This window comes from Solea solea, chromosome 19 (genome assembly GCF_958295425.1).
Source record: "Solea solea chromosome 19, fSolSol10.1, whole genome shotgun sequence".
NCBI classification, from domain to species: Eukaryota; Metazoa; Chordata; class Actinopteri; order Pleuronectiformes; family Soleidae; genus Solea; species Solea solea.
Window position 1 is genome coordinate 10781751 of NC_081152.1, and position 25212 is coordinate 10806962.

The following is a 25212-nucleotide window of genomic DNA, read 5'->3' on the forward strand; positions in this document are numbered from 1 at the left end:
GGCTAGTGAGCAGAAGTCCAGCAAGCGAGAGAGAGGGGAGATATAACCAAATGGATTCTGAACCAAGAGAGGGAGGTAGTTGAACACAGAAACATCCCATGTGGCTACTCCTGATAGACAGAACCCATTATGTATGAAATCCTTGACCAAGCAATTTGTAATTTTCTTCTCTTCCTCAAACACATTCTGGGATGTGGAAGAGCCCCCCGTTGAATTTCCACTTCAGATGAAGCCTTGACCTGTGTGTTTTTGATTGGGTACACTTAACACGTCATGGCCTGTTGGAACAAGGCCATCACTGTTGGATGAAGGCCATTTCTACTGGCCCTGGGCCATGACCCATGCAGGTGATCACACTAAAACCATCTGGAACTGGGCTCAGTGTTATCAAGCTGGTGCATCTTTTAAAGCAGCCAACCATAGTTACGCAAAATCTTTATCATCAGTGTATATCAAAAAATTGGGTCGAACTAGAATGTCCAAATTATCAAAAAATAGTTGTTTGTATTTGTTCACAGTGATTTAAAAAAAAATCTCTTTTTTTTTCCTTTCGCATAACCAGAGATTGATTTATTAGCTGTTGACATTTATCCACCGTCTTCCCTTCACTTATTGCCCTCTTCTCTGTGGTCTGTGGGATGAATATGCCTGTGTTTCAAATATATCTTCTTTACAACCAGCACATACGTTTATCAGCAGAGGACAGTCCTCTATGCTCCACTGGTTTCCAGACATTTGCTGCACTTTTAAAAACGGACTGGCATCAGGTCTTGCTTCGTGGGACTTAATGCAAATCCGATGAGCTGTGGCTGGCCTCGTAATATCTGTAGTCTAAGTTAACGCCTTGCCCGTTGAAAAGTTGACATGAGGCAGCCGTGGCACGTTGCCATTAATATCTGAACAATATTTTTCAATTGGTCTTATAAGTTCAGTGCAATATCTGTTTCTTTTACTTTGTGGCCATTGTCAGTGAGATATGTAGGGTGACATTGTACCGGTGTGCCAACAACGTAACAGACAGCAACGGAGCAGTATTTTTCCTGCTCGGTTTGTGGCCGTTATAGCGAGACGTCAATTGAGACTGCCGCTGTTGAAGAAACACTGGTCGCCAGGGAGTGACACCCTTCTGTCGCCCAAACCACTGACTGTTTTTGGTCTAGCTCCACCCATACCATATCGTACAATTCGCCCAATCAACTCACTTTACCGTACCGTACCATTACTCTGGTACCGAAAAATGGAATGGTTGGGGCTTGTTATTTTGGTACTATACCAAATGGAAACGCAAAAAAATACGTACCATACCTTACGCACTTGGTGGAAACATGCCATCAGGTCTCAATTGAGGTCGCCAAAACAAAGGATTTGTCAATCTTAATGTGTGTATTATTGCAGTCGAGCCTCCCACTTGGGCACAAGCAGACGACCCCCATTGGTGAAATCCCCCTTACATTGCGGTGAGGGAGAGAGATGAGATTAGATTTGAATAGGTCTTGTTAATGGGATTGTAGCGTTTTAGAAGACGCCCATGCACTCAGCAGATAAGGGGTCTGTTTATCCCGTTAATGTGTCACTTAAAATACATTAGGAGTAGAAGGGCTCTTGTTTTTGGTTTGTCTTTTGGCACTCTGCCTCACTAATCCTGAAGAAAGAGCACCATGGACAAGGCATTTATAGATCCACGCATAAATTGAGCTTGAAGTTGTTTTTAGTGGGTTAAGGTTGCTAAATTCTTGGTGTACCGCAAAATATGTTTTGACGTGTACAGTAAAGTAAAGTATGTGTAAGGTTATTTTTTATTTTTTACACAGTGGGGCAATAGCCAGCTTGTCATTAGTCTATTTATTATTTTGTTTATTCTATTTACATGAGGTTTCCGTGAAATGTTCTAACCCCCGCTATACAACAAATACTGTTCCTTTATTCATTAATTGGTCACTTTGTCAGTTGTCTTTGTTGTGAGAATATATTGTACATAGGATAATGTTTAGCAATGGTTGGAGATGGCTGGGTTTTCTTTTTTTTTATTTCAGTAATATAATTTATATCCTTACAGACACAAGACACATTATATGGCTTTGACTTTCACTTAACTCCAGGGATGTTTAGGGGGGAAAGAAAGGATGACATATGTGCCTGTTTTTAAAGCACTCACTTCAACTTCCTAATGGACTTATTGCCACACCTTGATTGTGCGTTCTGAAGTCGTAAGTCACCTTCTTCTTAGTGCTGCGGGTTTTACTAGTGGCGCTTCTGGAAATATGATTGTTTTTTTTCTTTAGCAGGGTGTTGGTGATCAGTCCAAAAACTGCCATAGTGATTGAGCACAATAGCAGCTAGTGTGGGTGAGGAAATCGGCAATAAAGGCTGAGTGGCACTAGCACAGCTTCTCATTAGCAGGAGGTCCTTTACTAGAACCCACTCAGAACTCCTGGGACAAAGTTGTTCTCACTGTTTAAAATCCTGGTCCACTGATAATACCCCAAACAGCTGTTTGGTTTGTCAAAAACAGCTTGCCCAGGAAATGTAGAATGCCATTACACTATGCTAACTGTAAATACTATAAATATTTCATATTTAGATGGCAGGCTCATGGTGTTCGCACCATTAAACCAAAGAGTTTTCAGTCCTCTCTGGAAAAAGTGTAAAACTACTCGTTGGACAGATGGGGAATTTTGGATAAGGGACAAATCATATTAGTATATACCAAAACTATAATTAGTATTGCATAGTAAAAATAACAATCGTATATGCATTTACAATATGCAGTTTTTTGTCTAGTGAGAGGAGGTGGAGAAAGACAAATGGCTGAAAACCTGCTGCCAACTAGTGGTCGGAGGCTTAAATACAACACAAAATTATGGCTGCAAGTAACAATTACTTTGGTAATTGATTATTCTGTTGATTATTTTTTTGATGAATCAATTATTAATCGGATATAATGAACTTACCACAAACGCTTTTTCCAGAATCACGTGAGCTACACAAGGCGTGGCATTGGTTCTCTTCTTCTTCTTCTTATTCTTCTACGGCGGTCGGCATCCAGCTAATGGCGCTTACTGCCCCACATTAGGGGGTAGCAACCATCTATATAATACCATAGACCCAACTAATCGATTATTAAATGAATTGCCAACTATTTTAATAATCGATTATAATCGATTAGCTTTACACAAAACCCCTTCAAATAATCAATTTGGTATCTTGCCTATAAATATTGAGATATTCTAGTGTATCAATATTTTCTTCCACCCTTTGTAAAATGATCAGTGTCAATGAGTGTTGCCTGTACAGTGTGCATAAAGTGGCCACTGCAGTGAGGAGGAGCATGTGAAGGGGGTGGTGGTGGTGAAAAACAGGTCATCCAGAGAAACAGGTGTTGAGTCAACAGAAATGGATCCCACAGTGCTGATTGAAGGGGGAAGTACAGCGACAACAATCTGCAGTGCTTAGAGGATTGAAAGGGGGGGAAGAACACTTTCTTTTGCTTTATTCTTTCCTTTCTCCACAAACTTAATGGTCAACAAACCTCTCTTTCACTTACCTTGACTTCTTCTAACACTCAGAAATGCGTTGACTCACTTACATTTGAGCAGAATAATTCGATTTTTTTTAATGAATGGAGCAGCATTTCACCGATATTGCCTGAAAACTTGTTTCAAATTAACTTGATGAGAAAACAACACGCACCTTCTATCATATCTTGTGGTGTGTGGCGGACGCGTCGCAATTTCTGGAAAACAAACAGACCGAAAACACACTGTCGATGCATCATTGATGCACTTTTAATTGTGTTCACTCTCATTGGTCTTTATGTGAATGCCAGACATTTCATTAGTGTTTGCAATGAGACATTTGGGTGGCATTTGTTTGCAAGGGTGTCGAATTGGATCGAGGAACCCTGCGTGCCTTTTGTAGTTAAGCCTGTGCTTGCCTAAACATTCCATAGCTCCCATTAGATCTTCATAAACAGTAATGGCACAGTTAGCATTTGGGGAGTATGGCACCCAGACCATTTAGTGGCTAATAAAGGAGACATTCCCCCTCTCCCCCCCACCCCCCACCACCACCCCCATGTTTGCTTCACTCCTGATTAGGAGTTCCTGTTGGCAGGAGTACAAAGTTGAAAGTGAAAATATGTGAAATTTGTTTATTCGCGCCTTTCATACAGAATTTGAATGTCTGGGAGGAGGTCTGTTAATATTGTTAATATTGTGTGTGTCAGACTGAAATATCCCTCTCTGCTCGACTCCCCCTCTCTCTCTTTCCTCCCCCCCCCCTTTTCCTCTCACATCTCTCTTTCTGTCCTTGCTTTGATTTCAGGGGGGTTGGGTGAGGATATTTGAAACCAATTAATCCATCCTTATTCTCTCTTATGAATTATTGAATATTCATCCACCCAGTGTGTTGTCACGAGACGTTCATATAGGCAGCGCGTGCACATTGAGATGTGGGGCGTGACACATTATGCCATGTATGTAATGGCAGTCAGCGAAGTGCCTTTAGGGCGCCGACTTTCATCCTTGTAAACGTTGATGACACGTGCTTGTTGCCGAGCTGACAAGCTGTCACGGAGCTGTCAGGCCTGCACAATCACGGACTTTACATTTGCCATGATCACCTGTAAAATGATGAATGCCAACCTTTTTTGGAATGTGTGTTAGTGTGTGGGAGGGCTGAATACATTACACGCATGCATATGTTCTTTGTTTTTTTCCATATGTGTGTTTCTTTTTTTCAATCCCCACACAATATACTCTAATAGCAGGAATGTTTCGATCCCCCGTCGGCAGTCTGTCAGGCTGACAGTGTTCCCGCGCAGCCTTGGCAGTTATTGTCATTATCACCACGCAGCGTGTGCCTTTACTGATCGTCATGACGTCGTTTCAGAAAGATCTAATCAGAAGGGTAATGCTGTATTTTGAGAGCAAATGGGGGGGAAAAAAAATAAAAAAAATAAAAGTTTGGAGATGTTAAAGTCAAACCGAGTGGAAATAAGAACGCTGAGGTGAAGATATATTCAGCTTATATACATTTCGGAGATTCTCCATTGACAAGGAATTAGATTTTGACTCGGGGCTCATGCGATTTTTGTCACATCTTGTTGAAATGGGCTCCAGCTGTGACAGTGTGCCAGTAATGTCCCCCATATCCTAGTAAAATCACCATGCATACTGTCATGGCATTAGGGGAGTTTTTTAGGGTTCATCGTCAGTGAAGCGGCCTCAGGATTTGGTCCTGGCCAACGTGATTGTCAGCCTTTCTCCCCAAAGGAGTAGCTTAATCCCTGTTAATTCAGAGACTAAAATCTTGAAATTTTGAACACTCGTTTAGTTTAAGTTACGTTTAGTTTGAGTCAGTTTTAGTTTTGACGAGCAACGGCGGGGTGTTTGTCTTCTACCTCCACAAGGGGCAGCTGTGAGCATGTTAAGAATAGGTTAAAATTAAACGACAAAGGCATTTGGTTGTGTTTTTTATTGTTGTATAATAAGCAGTGCAATGGTTTTCTGGGTCCTTTGATCAATATTTGGCTACTCATAGTGGTATTTGTTTTACTTCAGGATGCAGAAGAAAATGACAGATATGTTACCTGATCTGATTATGTTCTCATGTGGCCAGTTCGGTGGCACTTTGCCCGACTTCAGCCATAGGCGTGAAGGCAGGATACCACCCAATGCTCGAGTTGCCCCCATTAAATCGCCCTGCTACATCCCATAATGAAATATGGCGGGAAAATAAAGATATTTTATCTTTTTTTGTTGTAAATATGTATTTCGTTTGACCTATTACTATATTTGAGTCGAGATTTAGATAACATTAAACTGCACTTAGCCTACTACCCCATAAAGACTACTTGGATTAATATATTAATATTAATATCCCTCGATCAAAGATATTTTTATGTATTTATTTATTTACTTGGCAAGAAGCATACATTAAAGATGCAAGCATTCAGAGTTAGGGCTGTCTCCGCCGCGTGATGGCTCCCCGGTCTTCGTGAATCCCTTGCATCTTTGAGAGACTGTGGTCAGTAAAAAAAAAAAAAATCACACGGGAAAATCATTAACTTTGTGAAAAAAAAAAAAAAGATGATGAAAGATTTTACACAGCAAGACACAAAGTAAGCACTTACACCAGAACTGGCTCTTGTAATAAGAGTTCTCCCCGCAATGTGTGCTCAAAAGATTTCACTTATATCTTAAGTGGACTGTGCAAAGTGTAAGGGGGCTTTATGAAGGACTCTGTGCTGTCAATTACAAAAACTGAACAAGTGCTAAAATCAAGGTTTTAATATTTGTACGGCCCAGAGTGTTTTATTTTCTGCAAATTTGAAGCGACTAAAAAGTTGATCTTTATAAAATGTGTCTTAAATAATGTTATGCCTTGAAATGATTGATTTTGAACCTCTTACACTCTGTTCCAGTGTTCCTATAGTGTGGTCCGTAATCAGAGATGACAAAAGGTTTACTTTGTGTCAAAGTTGGTTATCATTGCATATTATTGTGATGAGTTATTTTTTTTTTTTTTAATGTTTTGTAATGTTTCAGACTCTAAAATCTGGATACTTTAAGATGCTAGTAAAATGGAACAAACAGGCCAATCAAACAACGAGTTTCCCCCAATTTTATTCATATGCCTCCCGTTGCCGCAGTCTTCAGCCTATCACTGAGCAGATTTCTGTTCAGGTTTACTGATATTACAGAGAATTTGCCAAAACTTTATTCCCAAACAGGGAATCGTTCTCGAGCTGCTGTGACGAGTGTGCGGAATCTAATCACTAGACCACCGGAGAGTAGTTGGCAAGGTAGTATACGGCATACACTGTTGCAGTACCCGTTCAATATGTGCCAAACTGTTCAAACAGAAATGTGATTAACAGACGGATGAATGGCACAATGTGTGCGTGAGATGGTGATAAAAATATCTATTGCGTTTCTTACAATGTCTTTGCATTTCATATCCAAAGTCCGCTGTAAAGCCTGCCCCACACTAGAGGGTTTTCAAAGAATGTGGGAGACCACAGACACACAAGAACTTTGTAACCGATTTTCAAGGTTTTAATCCTGGGAAAGCACAGATGAGACGATCCAGTCAAGACGTAGGGCCACACACTTGTGGTGTTACGTCAAATGATTTTCGGGAAGAGATTTGGGATTTCCAGGGATTTGGGTCAGCCGTTAATAGGTGTTGTGTGTGAGTTGTGCTGAGAAAAAAAAGAATGTGAACGAAGTCATGGCCGACGAGACAGAAACAAAAGTACGCAACATCCATTTTCCCGGTTCACTCCCTCTTATTGGTCATTGCAGGGTTCTGCTCATGCCCCAACCACTGCCCAGTCCTGTTTAATACTTTAACACCCTGATCAGTCCAATGGCGTTAAAATGGTGTCGGTTAACCCCTCACGCTACAGGATCATTTCACCAGATAATCTTTTCAAATCCGACAAAAATTGGAGGTACCCTCGGTTGTTGGGCAAGATCCGGACCAAAATCTGGCCAATTATCTTCTAGTGTGAGGCAGGCTTTAGTCACCTGCTAAGTTTGAAGCCTGTGTTGCTAACCTTACGGCTGCAATTCTGATAACCCCTAAGAAAAACACAACCGCTACCAATGAGATCTAATACTCTGCAAAAGTTACACCGTTTCTCACAATTTCTGTTGTGTGTGTGTGTTTTTTTGTTGTTGTTGTTGTTGTTTTATTGTGCAATATGTCATTCCTTTGAGTTGCCCTTGGACTCAGTCTGGGTGTATTGTACCGCTGACACCCTTGCTGGGAGCAAACTTGCTTCCATTACACACGAGTACTGTGTACACATGCGCACACAGCCACCCACTGTATCCACATTAATAATGTTCCTCCTAATGATTTACAAGCAGACCTTGAGGCCATAGACCTATATCCCACTAATGTCTGGCTCGATGCCCAATGACAAGCCTCACAGCGCAAAGGACAAGGACAGGCATACACACACACACACAATCCTTTTTGTCTCTAAATAGTTCCCTCATCCACACGACAATTGAATGTCTGTCCATCCTTCCTTCATAACTGTTTCTTCCTTCAGTGCAACATTTAAAACAACACTGTAACGTCCTCTTCAGCCTCATATGGTCAATTTGAGCCCAGAGTTTTACCGTTTCCAAGGTTTTAAGGGACCGAAAAAAAAAGCGTAGTGTAACAAAGTGAGTGAGATGTCTGCCAAGCAGAAGGCCACAGTTCAAGACCAGGTGAGGACCCGGCGTCGTGTCCACTAAAGACATTAGAGTTGAATTAATTGGACTCTCTAAATGTGAGAGTAAATAGTTGTTTGTCTCTGTCTGTTGGCCCTGTGATAGACTCACGACACGTCCGAGGGTGTACCCCCATGACCCTCGAGAGGATAAAGTGGTTGAAAGTGAATGAATGAATGAATAAATGTTCACTCCCCAAGCAGTTAAAACACAATCGCTTTCATATGACAGTCGGTAAAAATCAGGGATGGGACGATACCACTTTTTTTGTGTCCGATACCGATATATATCACAAACTCGTTCGATTCCGGCTTCCTCTTCGTTTAAGGATGAAATGTTTTAAATTGTTTCTTTTAAAGCTCTTAACAGTATGGCACCATCTTACCTCTCTGAACCTTCTTTTTCTTCACGCTCCATCCCGAGCTCTGAGGTCTAATAACAGGCTGCTTTTAGATGTGCCAAAATCCAGACCCCGAGGCGATTGGGCCTTTTCTGTAGCTGCCCCTAAACTTTGGAACAAGTTACCCATGGAAATTAAATCTGCCCCCACCATTGAACATTTTAAATCGCTTTCAAAGACCCACCTCTTCTCCTTGGCCACTTCAGGATAAAAGTAGTCAACCGGGACACTTCTATTTCACCATTTTACTATCGTGTAACATATTCTGGAGCTGCTGAACTGTGAATTTCTCTGTGAGATGAATAAAGTATCTATCTATCTTCTATTATGTCACCATTTTACTAATTTACTAATTATTTTATTGAAATCTCTAAATCCCTTTGGTCAACCTTGCTTGTTTTTTTAAATGTGCTCTAGAAATAAAGTTGACTCGGCATGTTGACGCCGAATATCCCTCCCCATTCCCTTCTAAGTGTGTTGGAGAAGCTATGTGGCCTTCAGTTTAATTGGTCAGTTTGTGGGCTATTGTAAAAACACGGTGGTATGAAATGGACGCCTTTGTAGAGCTGACCTGGCTCCATATATAAATACAGTAGGCTCATTCTGGGGTAATAAAACAAGTGAACTTTCCATATAATCAGGAGATGGTACACTTAAAACTGTAATACAATTATTGATCTTGAGTTTCTGCCAAATGAAAATAATTCCATCTGAATTTCACACACGGGATCTTTAAAACTGTAACAGATGGGAGGAGAAAGCTCACTGTTGGCCCGGCAGACGAAAGCTTCATCTTCTGTCGAGGTTAAAGTTCAAGCTGTCCATTTTCAGCGAACAGATTAACACATAAAGAGTCGAATAGCCAAGAGCTAAGGCATTAATAGGTTCACACACATTTTCTCCTAAGCTGTATGCGGCCAAAGTGTGCAGAACTTTTTCTCTGTTCTACTGCAAGAGGGAGACTTTTTTTTTTTTTAATTGTCAGAGAGATTTCAGATTATGTGTATAAGGAACTTTTTTTGCTATATTGATGACAAATTATATCAATTCATCAATACATAGGGTATATGGCAGGATGATTACATGCCAATATCATGAGAAAATGTGAGAATTGCAGTTCTTTTCTGAAAACACAACATCATGGAAATGCTTGTGATTATACATGAATAATTAACCCGCTAACACCTAACTTTTCTTTTGCTTATTTTAACCATAAAAAGGACCAGAAAATGTCCTGTAACTAAGTGCTTTTGCCCGTTTTTTCCAGAATAGCTTTCAATATGTGACAGTTCTTTCCAATTTGCTGCATGTTAAAAATAGTGCATTAGCAATTTAAAATGAAGGAAAACACTGCAGTTGTACACCAACAACAGATTGTGCGTATGTAAATTGGAAATTGGAACAGTCTGAGACAGATTTACAATAACATTTGTCTCTCAATGTGCAAAGACAGGCCAAAAAGTGGAAACTATATACAGGTGTTCTTCCCACTCTCTCCTCTCTGCTGCTTGTCCGTGTTCCTGAAACGTGTCTCGGTGTTAAAGGGTTAAGGAAAATGGTGAATGAAATGATGATGTAAAAATAGTTATAAGGTCCCTATATATAGGTATATCTGCCGTTAAGTTACATATTGCTTCATTGTCTACAACTTCCTCCGCATGGGGGTCGCGGGGAGTTAATCCCAGCCGACACAGGGTGAAAGGTGGGGTACGCCCTGGACAGTTCGCCAGTCCATCACAGGGGCGTCCGACATACAGAGACGAACAACCATTAACACCTACGGGTAATTTAGAGTGCACAGGTTATTTGGACTGTGGGAGGAAACCAGAGAGAACCCACACATGGGGGGGACCCGTGTGACCCGGACATGGTATTATGAGTAGTGTATACCTTATTTTATGGGGGGGGTATCTGTTTTGAACGTTCCCATGCTGCACCAGAAGGCTCTCACACGGCAGTCCCCTGCCTCCCGTTTCCTCTGACCCAGAGTCAGTGGGCTAATAAGCAGCTGTAACGAAAACCATTTGTCATTTGCAACCCGGCACTGATAGGAGGTGTCAGTTGATGTCTGTGCCCTTGTCACCCAGCCTTGTGACAAATACTGTATCTGGCCTTACAATCTCAGGCTCCCCGAGGCTTCACAGCACTGAAGTACTCCCCCCCCCACAGTAGCGTTAGATCCTTGTGCCGTGATCCATATCGGGATAAACCCGCCGATCTCCTTGCTCTTCTTTTTTTTTTTTGATCGCCTCATAACTTACAATTGAGTGTTTTTCTTTCCTTTAATTTGCACACTTCCCTCGCTCCCTCTGCTGTTAAACGCTTCTAGCTTCCTTTTCATGTCGGGCACGTATTGCCAGCACCACCCTGGAGCTAATGGTTTTATACTGCTACAAAATATAGAATGATTTATTTAGATAAGATGGATATACTGAATGGCGTGAAGTAGTTTTTTTTTTTTTTAGAAATACACCGTATAATGTGATAGACTTGTTGTCATTCTCTTCATTGTTTATTTTGTGTGTCTGTCTGACACATGAGAGGAATGTAATCAAATAGTTTTTAGCCTTTCTTGTCTTGTCTGTGGCTCATTCTGGTCAGAACTGAATTGGAATGGCTGGGACTTTTTTTGGGACATTAGACTAATCTCTGACTTAATACCATGGGTGAAAAAATGTTGTCATCATACAGATTCCATGAAAGCAGCCAATCAGTGCAGTGGCATGACAGTAATTCTTACCGAGCAATCTACACAACAGCATAGATTATGACAGCCCTTAGAAGTCTGTCCAAAAAGTTCAAGGTTTGTAGCTGTGGCATCGAGACGTGCCGCACAAGTATAATAATAATAATACTAATAATAATAATAATGCATAATGTAACTGCTGTTTATTCTTCACAGAATGTTTTGTTGCTTGATGTTTAACACTCACAGTTTGAATGTCAGTGGATGTAATGTTTGATCTCGCACACTGACACCCTCTCGTTTCTCCTCTGCAGAGATGTCAGGTACAGGTGAAGATATTTCTCAAGTGCACTGGAAGCAGCAGTGGTTGGAAAATGGAACGCTGTTTTTCCATGTGTCTATGACTGAGTCTGAGCTTGTAGCTCACACGACACCGCCCGCAGCCCGGGAACCTGCTCATGTCCTCCATGAACATATGCATCTGCTGCACATCTCAGTTATGGTAAGATGCAAACACTGATACACAACTAACGCGGTCGTGCACGTGCACACACTCAGGTTGGGATGCATGTGCGGTGCATGGCGGCTGCTTTTGTAGAAACTGTTTTCTATATTATCATCCATGTGGTCGCGGGGGGTTGACCGGGGGTTAACAAACTTGCACGCTGACCAGTCACGCCTGTGGTTGTCACATAAATATTCATCCAGCCTTCATGCATTACCTTAGGCAATTACCATGTACAGTACATTTCCTGGTATTCCGTTCTTGTGATTGTGCATCTGTTATTTTGATGAAGAGTTGGGTTGGGCAGTCATTCAAGAGCAATGTGTATCACTGTAAATTGTCTTCATTAACAAGACAACATGAAAGTTCTGTATATGATGCACTGGACAGATATGCTTTGAGATTTAGAATTGATTGATGTCATAATAAGCCAGTATAAAAATATAGTCGTGTATATAGGTATATGTATATATGTATATATATATACTTATATATATATATATATATATATAAGTTTAACCCTTTAACTTCAACTTTTTTTGCTTATTTTAACCATAAAAGGGCCAGAAAATGTCCATTATCTGGCAGTTATTTACACTTGCCCTTTTACACTTTACACTGCATGTTAAAATAGTGCCTTGACAATTTCAAATGAAGAAAAACACTGTAGTTGTACATGAACACCATGATTCTTGCATGTTACATTTTAAATTTGAACAGTATAACACATTTAATATAACACTTGTTTGAGTCTTTGTCTCAAAAGTCCAAAAGCAGGCAAAAATATTTCCATTTCCGTGGCGTTCTTCAACTCTCTCCTCTCTGGTGACAACGACGCTGATCCGCCGGGTGAAATGCTTTGGCGTGCATCTTCTCAGCTTTCGGAAACTGGGGGAGATTTACGTAATTACGCTAATGCAAAGTGCGCTTGTGCAAACGTGTCATCTGCTATATGCTCGGTGTTAACGGGTTAAAGTATGAAACTAATATTATAATATAGTATACACAATAAAAATAGATATTGCCCATACGTGTGTTTTCCATTGTTCAAAACCTCAGTTTCTTCTACTTTCACTTAGGGGCAAAAATGTATCTTTTAATTATCTGACAAAAAAAATAAAAGAGGATTATTCAGAAGAAATGTAACAGGTCATTTCAAAGTTAATTGTGTGACTGCAAAAACTTCAGCGTTCTTATTCATTACCTTGACGGAGGAGTCTAGCTACGGTCTAATTTGTCCATAATCATATGAAAATCATGCAGAGGTCACTACTAACAAGCACCGAAACCTTGCTTTTCATTAACGATGCAGATTTCTGTCATAGTTTAAATTCAAACATAAAAAAACCCCCAACAACATTGCAGGTTGCACAGATTTACTTTGCATCGTTGAGTCACTTCGATCATGTGGTTTCCTTTAACCGTCTCGCGTCAAACATCTCGTTACTGGAATGCTCGGTGTCCCGACATCGGATCCATTTACTGCTACTAAACTATCTTTGCAGGCCGATGACCCGTCTGTCACAGTTCAAGTGTGTCGCTACTCCTGTTAATCCTCTGTTGTGTCGAGACACCTCATCGCGATCGTGCACTTTAGATAAGCAATGACTTATCACCATACTACATAATGAGTGTGGTGTTAGTGTTTGTCCTTCCAGCTGGCACTGAGGGTTTTTTTTTTTTTTTTTCACAGGACACATTGGTGTTAATGCAATGGGAGGAATTCGTAGTGACTTTCTTAGTATTAGTTTTTGGTGACAACATTCAGCTACACAGTTGTGACTGTGAGAACAGATATTAAATTGATATATATATACTGTATATATATATACTGTGTGTATATGTATATATATATATATATATATATATATATATATATATATATATATATATATATATGTATATGTATATATATGTTTATATATATGTACAGTATATGTATGTATATATATATATATATATGTATATGTATATGTATATTATTGAAATATAGTGCAAACCTATCTGCCAATCAGAAAATGCCATTTCTTGTTGCTGGGGAAAGTCTGAAAATGGGTTTCCGCCGCAAGTACTCGCAGGAGCGTGAATGCGTGCACAGGTTTTGAGTGATAGGTCAGGTGATCACTTCAATTATATCACTTAATAGATACTAGCTGCTTATTAAAGTGTAAGTTTGAAGTGTAAGAGTATGAGTTTTTATTCAAGGCATCAAGATCTGCCACAAACACTTGTACAAGCTAAAAAGGACGCGTGTACACACACACACACACAGGCAATGACCAATGCTGTTTAAGGGACAATTTGGCCTGCATTACGCTAAAATAAAATCCTGGCTAGAACCCTGGGTCAACACTTTAATCAATATCAATAAGCAGACAATTACTAGCCGTAGAACAGTCTGATATTCCCAATAACAACAACGCTACCGAAGGACCAGCACTCTAAAGTTTGGGTTCACTCTGCTAAATTTAGCGAAAGCACAATGTAATTCAAAATGAAAAGAAAACAACAACAGATGTCCAAGACGGAGTAGGAGAAGCAAAGCATTCAATAATGCCAACATCAGATGAGACGACATTAGTCAAGCAGCAGCCGAAGACGTCAAGTCAAACGAGGTAACGAGGTGAAAAAAGGCACATGTGTTTGTTGAATTAAAATGTAGGGATATGCGATGTCACCGGCGTGATATGATATTTATTATTTATTATTTATGACTTAAATATGTTTTAGTGTATTATGAAGTATGGATTATTATATTATTATTTTGTTTTTTGTTTATTTTTTTTTTGCTACACCTGTGTGTGTTATGATTCCGTTCCATGGATTTGCTTTCACTTTAAATCACCACACACATTTGCACAGTAGTGGGAATGTGCCTTGGCTGATAAAATCTGTTGTTGAATTGTTCTACATCCCACCTCATTCACTATTTCTGTTCCAGCGCCGCTGTCTTCTGCATACATACGCCACCTCCCCCACCCTCGTTCCCATGATTCCTTTCACCTCGCACGCACGCTCGCGGCCCCGCCTCTTTATTTCTCACCCTCACGACACTTTGGGTGACACTTCAAGTGAAAATGGTTTGCACTACTGTGTCATGGAGTTGAAACTGACACAGGCAGTAAATGTGATGATGGTTGTGTGTGAGTGTGTGTATGTGTGTGTGTGTCATGTGGTTCATGTCTGCTATTTCAGTGATGAACTTAGTTGCTCCTCTGTTGTCAAAGTTCCTTCTTCTTTTTACTGCAGCCTCCAGAGGTTGCCTAATAATAAAACATAACTGCGGATCATAATAATAAGAGGTTTTGGCGTTTGTCCTTGAGTTGGGCACTAAACGTTGTTATTAGTCTGTAGACTGCTTCAACACTATTTCATAAAACGTGATTATTTTAGCCGTATTTAAACCCAGTATGGCATGTTTATGACCCAAATGACAAGTGGTCAAATCAGCTTTGCAATGAAAGCAACACAAAAAGGCAGTAACAGTATATATATATATATATATATATACTGTTACTGCCTTTTTAAACTATATAAAAAAATAGTAAGTTGAATTTCCATGTATGTATTAACTCTGTGTCTTTTCTCATACATTATGCTTTTGTAAGTAATTTCAGGCCTTTTCTTCTTTGGTTCTTTTCAAAGCAATGCTTTCACTGCCTTCAGTGAGTGTGGCTATGATTAAAGGAGACATAGAAACAGAAAACTTGTGCTTCTTGAAGAAGCATGGAAATGGTGATAATCTTATTTTTAGCTGTATGATTTGAACGGACACTTTTACATGACTGTCAGCGCAGGAAAAGTACAGATGCTGCTGAGAGACATTGTTTATCGGGCGGCAACTTTTTCTAATTTACGTCCGTAAATGAAGGCGCCATTAAAAGAAAAAGACCTTGCCAGCAGCGATGAATAAAACAAAACAATTCTAACACATTGTCCTCATTCATTGCCTTATCTTTGATTTGGAAATTATGTGCACACATTTATCTGTTAGATAAAAAAAAATCCAAAATTCAAAACCTTGAACCTGTGTTTGCTCCCCAACTTAGACGAGTTCTCACTTCTTTGCACTTGTTTTCCTTGTCAAGGTCTTTGCACAACTAAAATGCAGCACCAGTTGCATGAAATAAAAATTCAGCAAATTTGGTTTCATAACACCAGCTCTCTATTTAACAAGTATATCGAGCTTTGCACTATAAGGCCTTCGCTCAGATGTAGCCTCTTTCATATTTCATCTTGCCCAATAAGGACATTTAGACATTAACATCTTAAGCACAGACATTCTGTCTGGGACTTTTCTGTAGCTGTAGAAATCCAGTCTCCATCCTCGTTGTTGTATTTCACTCTGCTTTCACTTTAATGCTGTGGATTGAACATATGTTGTGGCTTGATGGTTTGATGTTTCCTCTGCTGTTTTACTATGTAATCAATTATTGAGCATCACAGTAATATATTATTGTTTCGCATTCTCTCTCTCTATGTCTTGCTCCTTTCACAAACTGCGTCTACTCATCAACCACTCGCCATTGACTTTGGGGACTTGTTGGTGACTAGGAAATCTGCCCGGGAATCATGTCTAGTCAACTCTGCTTCACCGTCGTTTGCTATCTGTCCGTGCATTTGTCTCAACTCACTTTGTGCCGCTGAAGTTCCTTCCTTTGAACTCCTCTCGTTCTCACCTACAGCTCAAATCCCTGACTAAGCAACACCTCAGATTCTCTTTGTGCACATTAGCCGAGCACCAGAAACAAAGCAGGGACCTGCTCTTTGAAACACTGTCGGTGGTCACACACTCCACGCGTACACTTTGTATTTCCACAAAAGACAACACCAGTTATTTTACTGTCTGACAGTGGGAGACTCTGTGTGTGTGTAGACATAAATACACAAGAGTTTTGTTGTGGTATGTTCACATGCATTCACAATTCTTTGAGGTGTAACGTTCTGTGTGTGCAGAGTTACCTTTATAATAGATGATGTGCCACTATCTTTATAAGGAGACTGCATGAAATGTAAAGGAGGAGGAAAGAAGAGCAGTCAGAGTGAAAGACAAAAGTTTCACTGGTTTGCCCTCATGGCCCCAAGGTTTCCTGTGGCTCTTTGAATGAACATCATTATGTCTGATGTCAGTTCTGGGCCAGGCTAAAGTGTGAGCACTCTATTCTTCTGGCATTGATCGACCAGTTTCTCACTCAATCGAGCAAGCTTTTTTTTTTTTTTTTTTTTTACCTCTCTCTCAAGACTTTCAGATTTCCATTGTCCCACTCTTGCACTGTCTCTGTCTCTGTGTATGACAGCAGCAGACAGACGCAGGTATCAGCTGTAACACACTTGGAAATGACAATTGATTGTCATAGAGCTCAGAAAGTAAAATTCCCAGGCTCATTGACATTTTTATTGGCATTGCAAAAATGTATCATTCCTAGTTTCTTGGCATTTTAGTAATAGTTTAGTTTTTTGTTGTCCACACATTTTTTGTAAATGATCAAGGCCAGTTGAGTTATGTGTCATAGATCCTTGTGTTCACTGATATGTAAGTGCACTACTGAAAGGTTGTTGTACTTGCATTATATGATATGACACCTCATGTCACAGGTCTGTATGTGTATGAAATCATTTCCAACATACTTGTGATTCCTTCCTGGCCGTGGAACAACGGACCAGCTCTTTACTCCGGCAGGGATCCTGCCGGGGGCCTGGAGTACAATTCCAGTCCACATGTGTATTGGGGATTTTAGAGAAGGCAAATGCCTGGGTGCCCCGGGATGTTCTGTGGGGAGTGTTGCACGAGTATTGGGTGAGCGGGTCACTTCCCAGAGCCATTCGATCGCTGCATGTCCCCGCGAGTAAGTCGGACTCATTTCCGGCGGGTGTTGGCCTCCACCAGGGCTGTGCCTTGTCCCCAATCCTGTTTGTGACATTTATGGACAGGATCTGGAGGCGCAGTCTTGGTGAGGAGGGGGTTGCAGCTCGTTGGCTGAGGATTGCATCGTTGCTTTTTGCAGATGATGCAGTCACGATGGCATCATCGCTCTGTGATCTACAATGCTCGCTGAATTGGTTCGCAGCCGAGTGTGAGGCGGCGGGTATGAGAGTCAGCACCTCTAAATCGGAGGCCATGGTTCTGACAAGGAAAACAATGGCTTGCCTGCTCCAGGTGGGGGATGAGTCTTTACCCCAAGTGAAGGAGTTTAAATATCTCAGGGTCTTGTTCATGAGTAAGGGAACAATGGAGTGCGAGTTTGGCCGGAGAATCGCAGCAGCGGGAGCGGTTTTGCTGAGCCAAAGGTAAATCTCGCTATCTACTGGTTGTTTGTTGTTCCTATCCTCACCTATGGTCATGAGCAATGGGTCAACTCCTAACTGGAAGGAGACCTAGGGGCAGACCAAGGACTAGGTGGAGAGATTATATCTCCGCGCTGGTCTGGGAGTGCCTGGGGATCCGCCAGTCAGGAGTTGGACAATGTGACCAGGGAATGGGAAGTCTGGAGCCCCCTGCTAGTGGTGCTACCCACGTGACCTACCCTCGGATAAATGGCTGTCGATGGATGGGTGGACGGATACTTGTATGTTTTAGCCGCATTGGACTTGGACAAGGGAAAGAAGAACTGGACTACTGCCCTTGTAACAGTAAACAATCACTAGTGTGCTCCACTCGGTGGCAACATGCCCCCTTTCAGCTTGCTAGCATTAAATTGTTGTTTTTTATGTTTAGCATGATGCTAGTTCTGAGCATGTCTTTTTACCATAAAAATATCCAGTTCTTTTTTTAAGCTTATATGTGGTCTCTTCATCAGCCCCCAAAAAATACTCAAATTACAAAAAAGTAAAAAAAAACAGCAAGCACTTGGGAAAATTCAGCCATGTGCTTGCTGTTTTTTTTTTTACTTTTTGTCATTTGAATTTCAGCCGGGGATTGGAATTGTCGTGCATGCATAGACACAGGAGTCCAAGCCAGCTTGAGTCTGTTTCTGGTGCGATTGATGGTATTTGTGCAGTAGTCGCTCGACTCCCAATCCCTTTATTTGTGTGTATTTGTGTGTTAGTCCCAGTTCTGAGAAAAGCTATTTAGTCCAACTGCTGTCAGGCTAACATGTTTACAGTGAGGGTGGATTGTCGAGAGTTGAAAGCACTCACTTCTTTTGATCACGCCACTGTGTATTATTATACTTATTATTGTGTCTTGAACTCACTCTTAAAGCACCTAGTTGTATAATTTCTTTTCACGTTTATTTTCTTGCTCCAATTCAGAATTACAGAAGTGTACTTTTCAGATGAAAACCTTTGATTTGCATTGTGTCTTCAAAGCACTTTAGAAACTATTGCAAGGATTTTATTTGTTCGCTTTTTTTTTTGTCACACTGCTTTTAGTGTCTGCACGGCTCCCTTTGATTTGTACCTTCGAGGGATGTTCTAGCAGTCGCCAAGCTGTGACTGTAAATCACACTGAAAGACTGGTAATTCTGTATATCAGTTTCAAGTAAGTCATTTATTGCCATTCTGCTGCCTGTCACTGTCTCACTGCAGTCTTTGTCGCCACGGTGAGAGGTGCAGTCTAGAAGGTGTCCTTAAAAACATGTTTTCGTATACATGAAAAAAGTAAACAAAAAGTTACTCATCGTGCGCACGCACACACACACACAGGAATAAATCAGTTAATGCTATTGTGAGGGAAAAGATGATGAAATAATTTGGACCAATTCAGAAAGAACCTTTACTGCCTCGTGGAAAGAAAAGGAGACAGAATAATGTGATTCATGGAATTATTCACATCTAACACACAGACAGTTTGCCTCCAGAAACGCAGTCAGTTTGATCGGACCTCTGAGATGTATTGGAGCAGCCCCACAGGTAAAGCAGATCACAGAGCAAAAGCAATTTTCTCACCACACCAGGAACTATCCATGATGCACAATGCATGATACAATCTATTATGGATTCCTGGGCCAAAAATGAAGAATCATAGGTGAGGTGTAATTGCGTTTCTTTCTCATTAGTTACGGGTACAATATGCTGTGACTTTGTATGTGAGGTTCGGGGGAAACGGCGATCACTTATATCCTGTGTGACACTCGGGTGGATTTTTCAGAGAAATTGGCATGTTTGAGTTCACTGGGAGGACGGGTAGTATTTTACGGAAATGGGATGCCGTAAAGGCTGGCAGTTCAGAGCCCTTCATATACCACATTACAGAGCATAATCATCTATTCTGCGAGATCTGGGCACCGCAGCACAACACCAAATGGAAATTAGACATGTTCCAGTGACTAACTGGACATAATGTTAAATACAGCAGTTAGCCAACCACCAAAACAAAATGAAATTAAACAATTCATTTCCAAACTCGGTATGGCTCTTTCCATTTAATTGAGAATATGACAACGGTCGTTTAATATTCCTGAGCTCACACAATGGGGAAGGGCAGGCTACTATTCTTATCTCTGTCCTGGTAGATACGCATGAAGATATAGTGCACCCTACACGGTTGAAATGGCTCCCTTATAATTAAGCAGTCACTGGTGATATATGACATCAGTGTGGTGGGTCATCAAGGCATTTGAGGCATTCATGGTTTTTGTGGAATTAAGGGCTACACAAATTCATTTTCAGCGCAGGAGTAACACCACTGTGGATATAAGAACCCTTTGAGTTGTTACATTAAAGTCCGAGCTATAGTTGCATTTTAATTGCTCCAACCTTTAATTGTCTTTAGTTAGCTTTTGATTCCTCAAATTTTATATATGTGCGTCATTGCGCCATGAATACAAAGTCGGGGCTAATTAAAATTACTGAGACCGACATTAAGCCTCGAGGGTAAAATGAGAGAGGGAAAGGTGATTTGCTGAAGGAGCTTATTATTCCTCTGAACTATTAATAAAGCTATTCTTCATCATCACTGCGCACTATCGTTTAAAACACCTAAACATCACATAGAGAGGTTTAAGTGGCATATCATGTACGCCCAGTATGCTCGTTTTCACAAGTGAAGTGCTTATATCGGAGCAGCCAATAATGAATATTCACGAAAAACAATATTCCTGGTTTCATCAGCTCAAACAAAATATACACTGTAGTATTTCCACCCCAGTATTATAATTAAACTAGTGTAGGACTCTTGTCCGACCCCCGACTCTTCCCCAATCAGCCTCAGCCTTATACTGGCACATTTTATGTGATGCAAATTTGTGTAATTCCTTTAATTTATGATTGTTGTTTCACATTTGACATTTGTCAATACAGGGGGCAGCACACCAAGCTGTGAAAACGTCTCCCGGAATGTAATTCACAACTAAACTGCTTTCCCTTTACTCGCCTGAACGCTGAGGGCTCTAAAGATCATGGACGTACTGTATAGGCAGCATCCAACTCTCCGTGCAGTCTTTGAGGAGACGATCATAAGATTGGCCCAAAAATAGCCTCAGGTCCCACCCATGTCCTCCACCCCTCGGGCAGATGCTTCAGAGCCCCCAGTGCAGGCTAGACCTCTTCAGTAACACCTTTTATACCTCCTTCCATCAAGAGCTGAATACCGATGTTTATCAATGCCATTTTACATATGTACAGACACAGAATATGCTTTTAATTTGCCGTTTTCTTCACGGGCAATGTGTAAGTTGTTGTATTTGATGCAGTTGCTGTGTGTGCATGTGTGTGTCTACATTGACTACATTTATTTCTCGTGTTTTTTAAACAGTGGATTCTGTATGTGTCCCTCGGGACAACTAATTAAATCTTATCTCTTATCGTTACATTTGATGCCAGCACTCTTTGATGCTGGTAAAAAAGTAAATAAGCATGTTGTGCAGAGATAATGAATTGTTTGTGCTGTAGTTGCATTTCGGTAGTCTATATGAACATATCGAAATGAATGGCACATTCTTACCACTTTGTGAAATAAATGTGGATGCGAATGACTAGCAAAAGTTATAAGCAGGTGCAGAAGAATTAGGCACTAAGGTCATTTGTAAGAGGAAGGATTGTGTGCAAACAGAACTTTGGCATTGGCCCCGCAGCTGTAATGCAGATGGACTGTGAAGCCAAAAAAACATTAAAAATCGCAGAATCAGATGATGATTCGCTGTTGGTTCAAGTGAAACAGTCATTGATCGTAGACATCAGCAGAAAATGCATCACGAGCACTTAAGTGGGCAGCGTGGACTCCGAGAAAAGACAATATTATCCAAGAGCTAATGTCGGTGATCTCCGTGCACATCTCTGTTGACTTCTAAAAGATTCATGTGGTTTGTTTAGGTAATTTGGAGTGCAAAGTTTTCAGTGGTATTTGCCCAGGCACCCTCAGAATTCTAATGAGCACTGACAAAGGTGATGTAAGGCTAAGGGCACGCTCACAAAGAAATGTTCTGCAAACAAACTGCACGTTGATGATTTCATTTTCCTCTATGAAACATATTCCGTGTCCTTTGCATACGTTTGAAATAAAGTGACGCGGCACTCTATTAGCTTCTACTTCAAAAGACGTTCCGGTATTCATTATCCTCCTGTGAATCTACCATTTGTAAGGTTTTCATTTGTCTTCATCTGTCAGAACATTTTCACTCTGTGTCCAGGGTTAAAGTTCCTTCATTTCAATCGAATAATCTCCTCGCATTACTTCACAGGATTTCTCTGGCAAGCATTTAATCATTTTGTCCTATAGTTTTGCTTGATGGTTTTCATTCTAGTTTCAGTACAATATATAATTACGGTGGCTGTAACTTTAAACGTGCAGAATTTGAACACTTGAAACCCTGACTGATGATAATGTGACTCTTATTATCGGACGTCGCCAGCACACTTCAGTTTTTTTTTCTTTTTTTTGGGCATGTCGTGGAGTGAAAATTGATTGCTGCAATATTCTAAACTTGACTCTGCACCAGAACAGAACATGGTAATGAAGTAATGAATATTGGCAGAGAAAAGCTACGTTAAGAGATGCCTCATCCATGTTCAATACATAGACTTTATGCACTTTGTTCTCTATATTGAAATCCTGCACTTTGAACTCGTGGACCATGTATCGCATATCATATCACGAGATAACCTGTGATTTCCATCCCTAATAAAGAATAAGAATGCATTTTATGACAAAAATGTATAAATATGTAAAACAAGAATGTTTTTCTAGTTGTATCTCATATTTGTTAGTGTTATTTTTTTTCATAGTTAAATCTGTTCATTGATGTTTGCATCGTTTGGTCTGAAACATATTCACCCATAAATTTATGTGATTGCAAAAATGTTTAATCTTACAAGTACTTACAAGTAGAATCATCCCGTATGTATAAAAGACTTATCCTTAGGGACAGGCGAGAATATTTGATCGTTCCTTTGATTATAAAATGTCAATCAGATAATGCAACTATTTGTAAGTATTTTAAAAAGACACATTATCAACAGACTCATTAATCCTTTCTCTTGAATCCTCCACATGATGTGGTGTAGCTTTGCTCTGAGTCTGGGTCTGAATGCTGCAGGACGTTTGGAGTCATTGTTTACATTTGTATTCATTTATAAACCTGTGGTGTTGTGCTGCAAAACAGGGAGGAAGATTTCTCTCTGACAGCTCAGACAGGTTAAAGCAGGGATGTCAGAAAACTCTGGGACTGAAATACTATATTTAAGAGGGTTTTTTGTGCCTTTGTAGATCCACCATGATCTGGTTAAACTTGCATAAAATTGTTGAAATTACACGAGAAATATTTTGAGCTCTTGTTGTTTAAAAATTATTATGCTATAATTTTACTGGTCCGCTGTACGTGGCCCCTGAACTAAAATGAGTTTGACGCTCTCCTGGTTTAAAGCAATGTTTGCATTAAAACACAGCAGGATGTTTCTACAACAGCTGTGTTTCAGACCTGCATCTTCTATTGCAACACAGATCTGTTACCAGGTTTATGATAACTGGCAGGGTGTGTACAAACACTAATATTTCATATTAAGGTTAATTCCTCTTTAGATTTGACTGCCATTTTGCTTGAAATGCTTGATATCTCTAGTCAGAAAGGATGTGTCAAATGTATTTTCCTGCAATATTGACACTGTGTTGGCACCGGGGGAAGAAGAGAGGTGCATGGTGCTTAAAGCTAGACCATCTGTTTCCATGTACCTCATGGTGTCTTTTTGACTTTGCGTGTCACATCGTCACAGGCACAGTCGATAATTAGAAGGTTTCAGATCAAGCTGACCATCAAACGTAGTCCCCGTAGCCATTTGAAGCTCCATTTTTTAAATAACCTTTAAAAATGAATGGGAGTCAGATTATTATGCATCTGTTTGAACGGACTTTTTGCACATTCAAATTCGGCTTTGTTTATCCAATTTCAGCTTTCACGGGCACGAGCGATTCCTCTTCTTGAACGATGAGTCACATCCCTCGAATTGGACACAAAACTAGTCATGTGGCACTTTGCCTCAGTTATCATATCAGGCAAAGAAGTGTTTTCTCCTGTCAGCGAGAGACCTGCAGATGAATGTATGACTTGCAAGTTTTTGGCCCGGGCTCATCGGACATATTGGCATTTAACTAATATGGCATTGTAGCCTGGCAGGCATGTAGTTGTCAGAATCATCTGTGGCCTTTTTCGTTTTCTTTCTTTTCTTTTTTTTCTTTCCTTCACTTCCAGGCTGCCAAGACGCATACACAGAGCTGTTCCCAGGTTCACACTACACCGAGGAGGTGTTTTAATATGTGGCAATCCAGCAATATTCAGAGACTTTTGTTCCCCCCCCCACTACCCTGTAGTGAATGCTGCCATGGAGAGTGGATCTCATCACCCTCCAGTGATGGATACCTTTCCCTTTTGTTCAGGGGGTTTACTTATTATTTTTAGCAGTTTCCTAGTATTCTCCATACCCCTTTTTCTGATGATTGAGGTCTTCCAAATGTCATCGTCCGCCATTCCTGTCACAGCTACTCCAGGTATAATCTCTTTTCTTGCTAACCCCGTCTCCCAGAAGATGTGTCCCCCAAGTTAGTTTGGCAAGGGATATATTGTGATGTCATTCACAAGTAGTTGAGGCAAAGTTCTCATCAGGAGTATTTGGGGCTGCTGCTGCTGCTGCTGCTGTGTAACAAGGCGAGATGAAATTATCAGTCTCCTGGGACCTCGCTAATGCATTGTATTTTTAATACAAACCCCCCCCCCCGTGTGTGCCCCAAGCCACACTCACTACATGTTACCTTGTAGTGCCGTTCCGCAATTGGGCATCACACCGACAATTCACTGGGGGTATCATTAAAAGTCTACTATCGCAGTTTGTGCGTAATAGCTATTAAAGAGTATTACAGGAGGCAGTGTGTTACAAAGCATGTATGTCCCTTGACACGCACATGCTATTTTTTTAAATAAACACCCCGCCAGGTAACAGTGGCTCTAATTTGGCCATTTTA

The 25212-nt window shown here is 40.6% G+C and overlaps 1 protein-coding gene across 1 annotated transcript in view; it reads left to right on the forward strand.

The window, feature by feature from the left end:
- Positions 1-25212, forward strand: part of LOC131446138 (astrotactin-2) — a 249769-nt gene that overhangs the window by 35756 nt on the left and 188801 nt on the right. The window contains exon 2 of the mRNA XM_058617167.1: positions 11632-11819. Within this exon, the coding sequence (XP_058473150.1) occupies positions 11632-11819 (188 nt within the window). The remainder of the gene's footprint in view (positions 1-11631; positions 11820-25212) is intronic.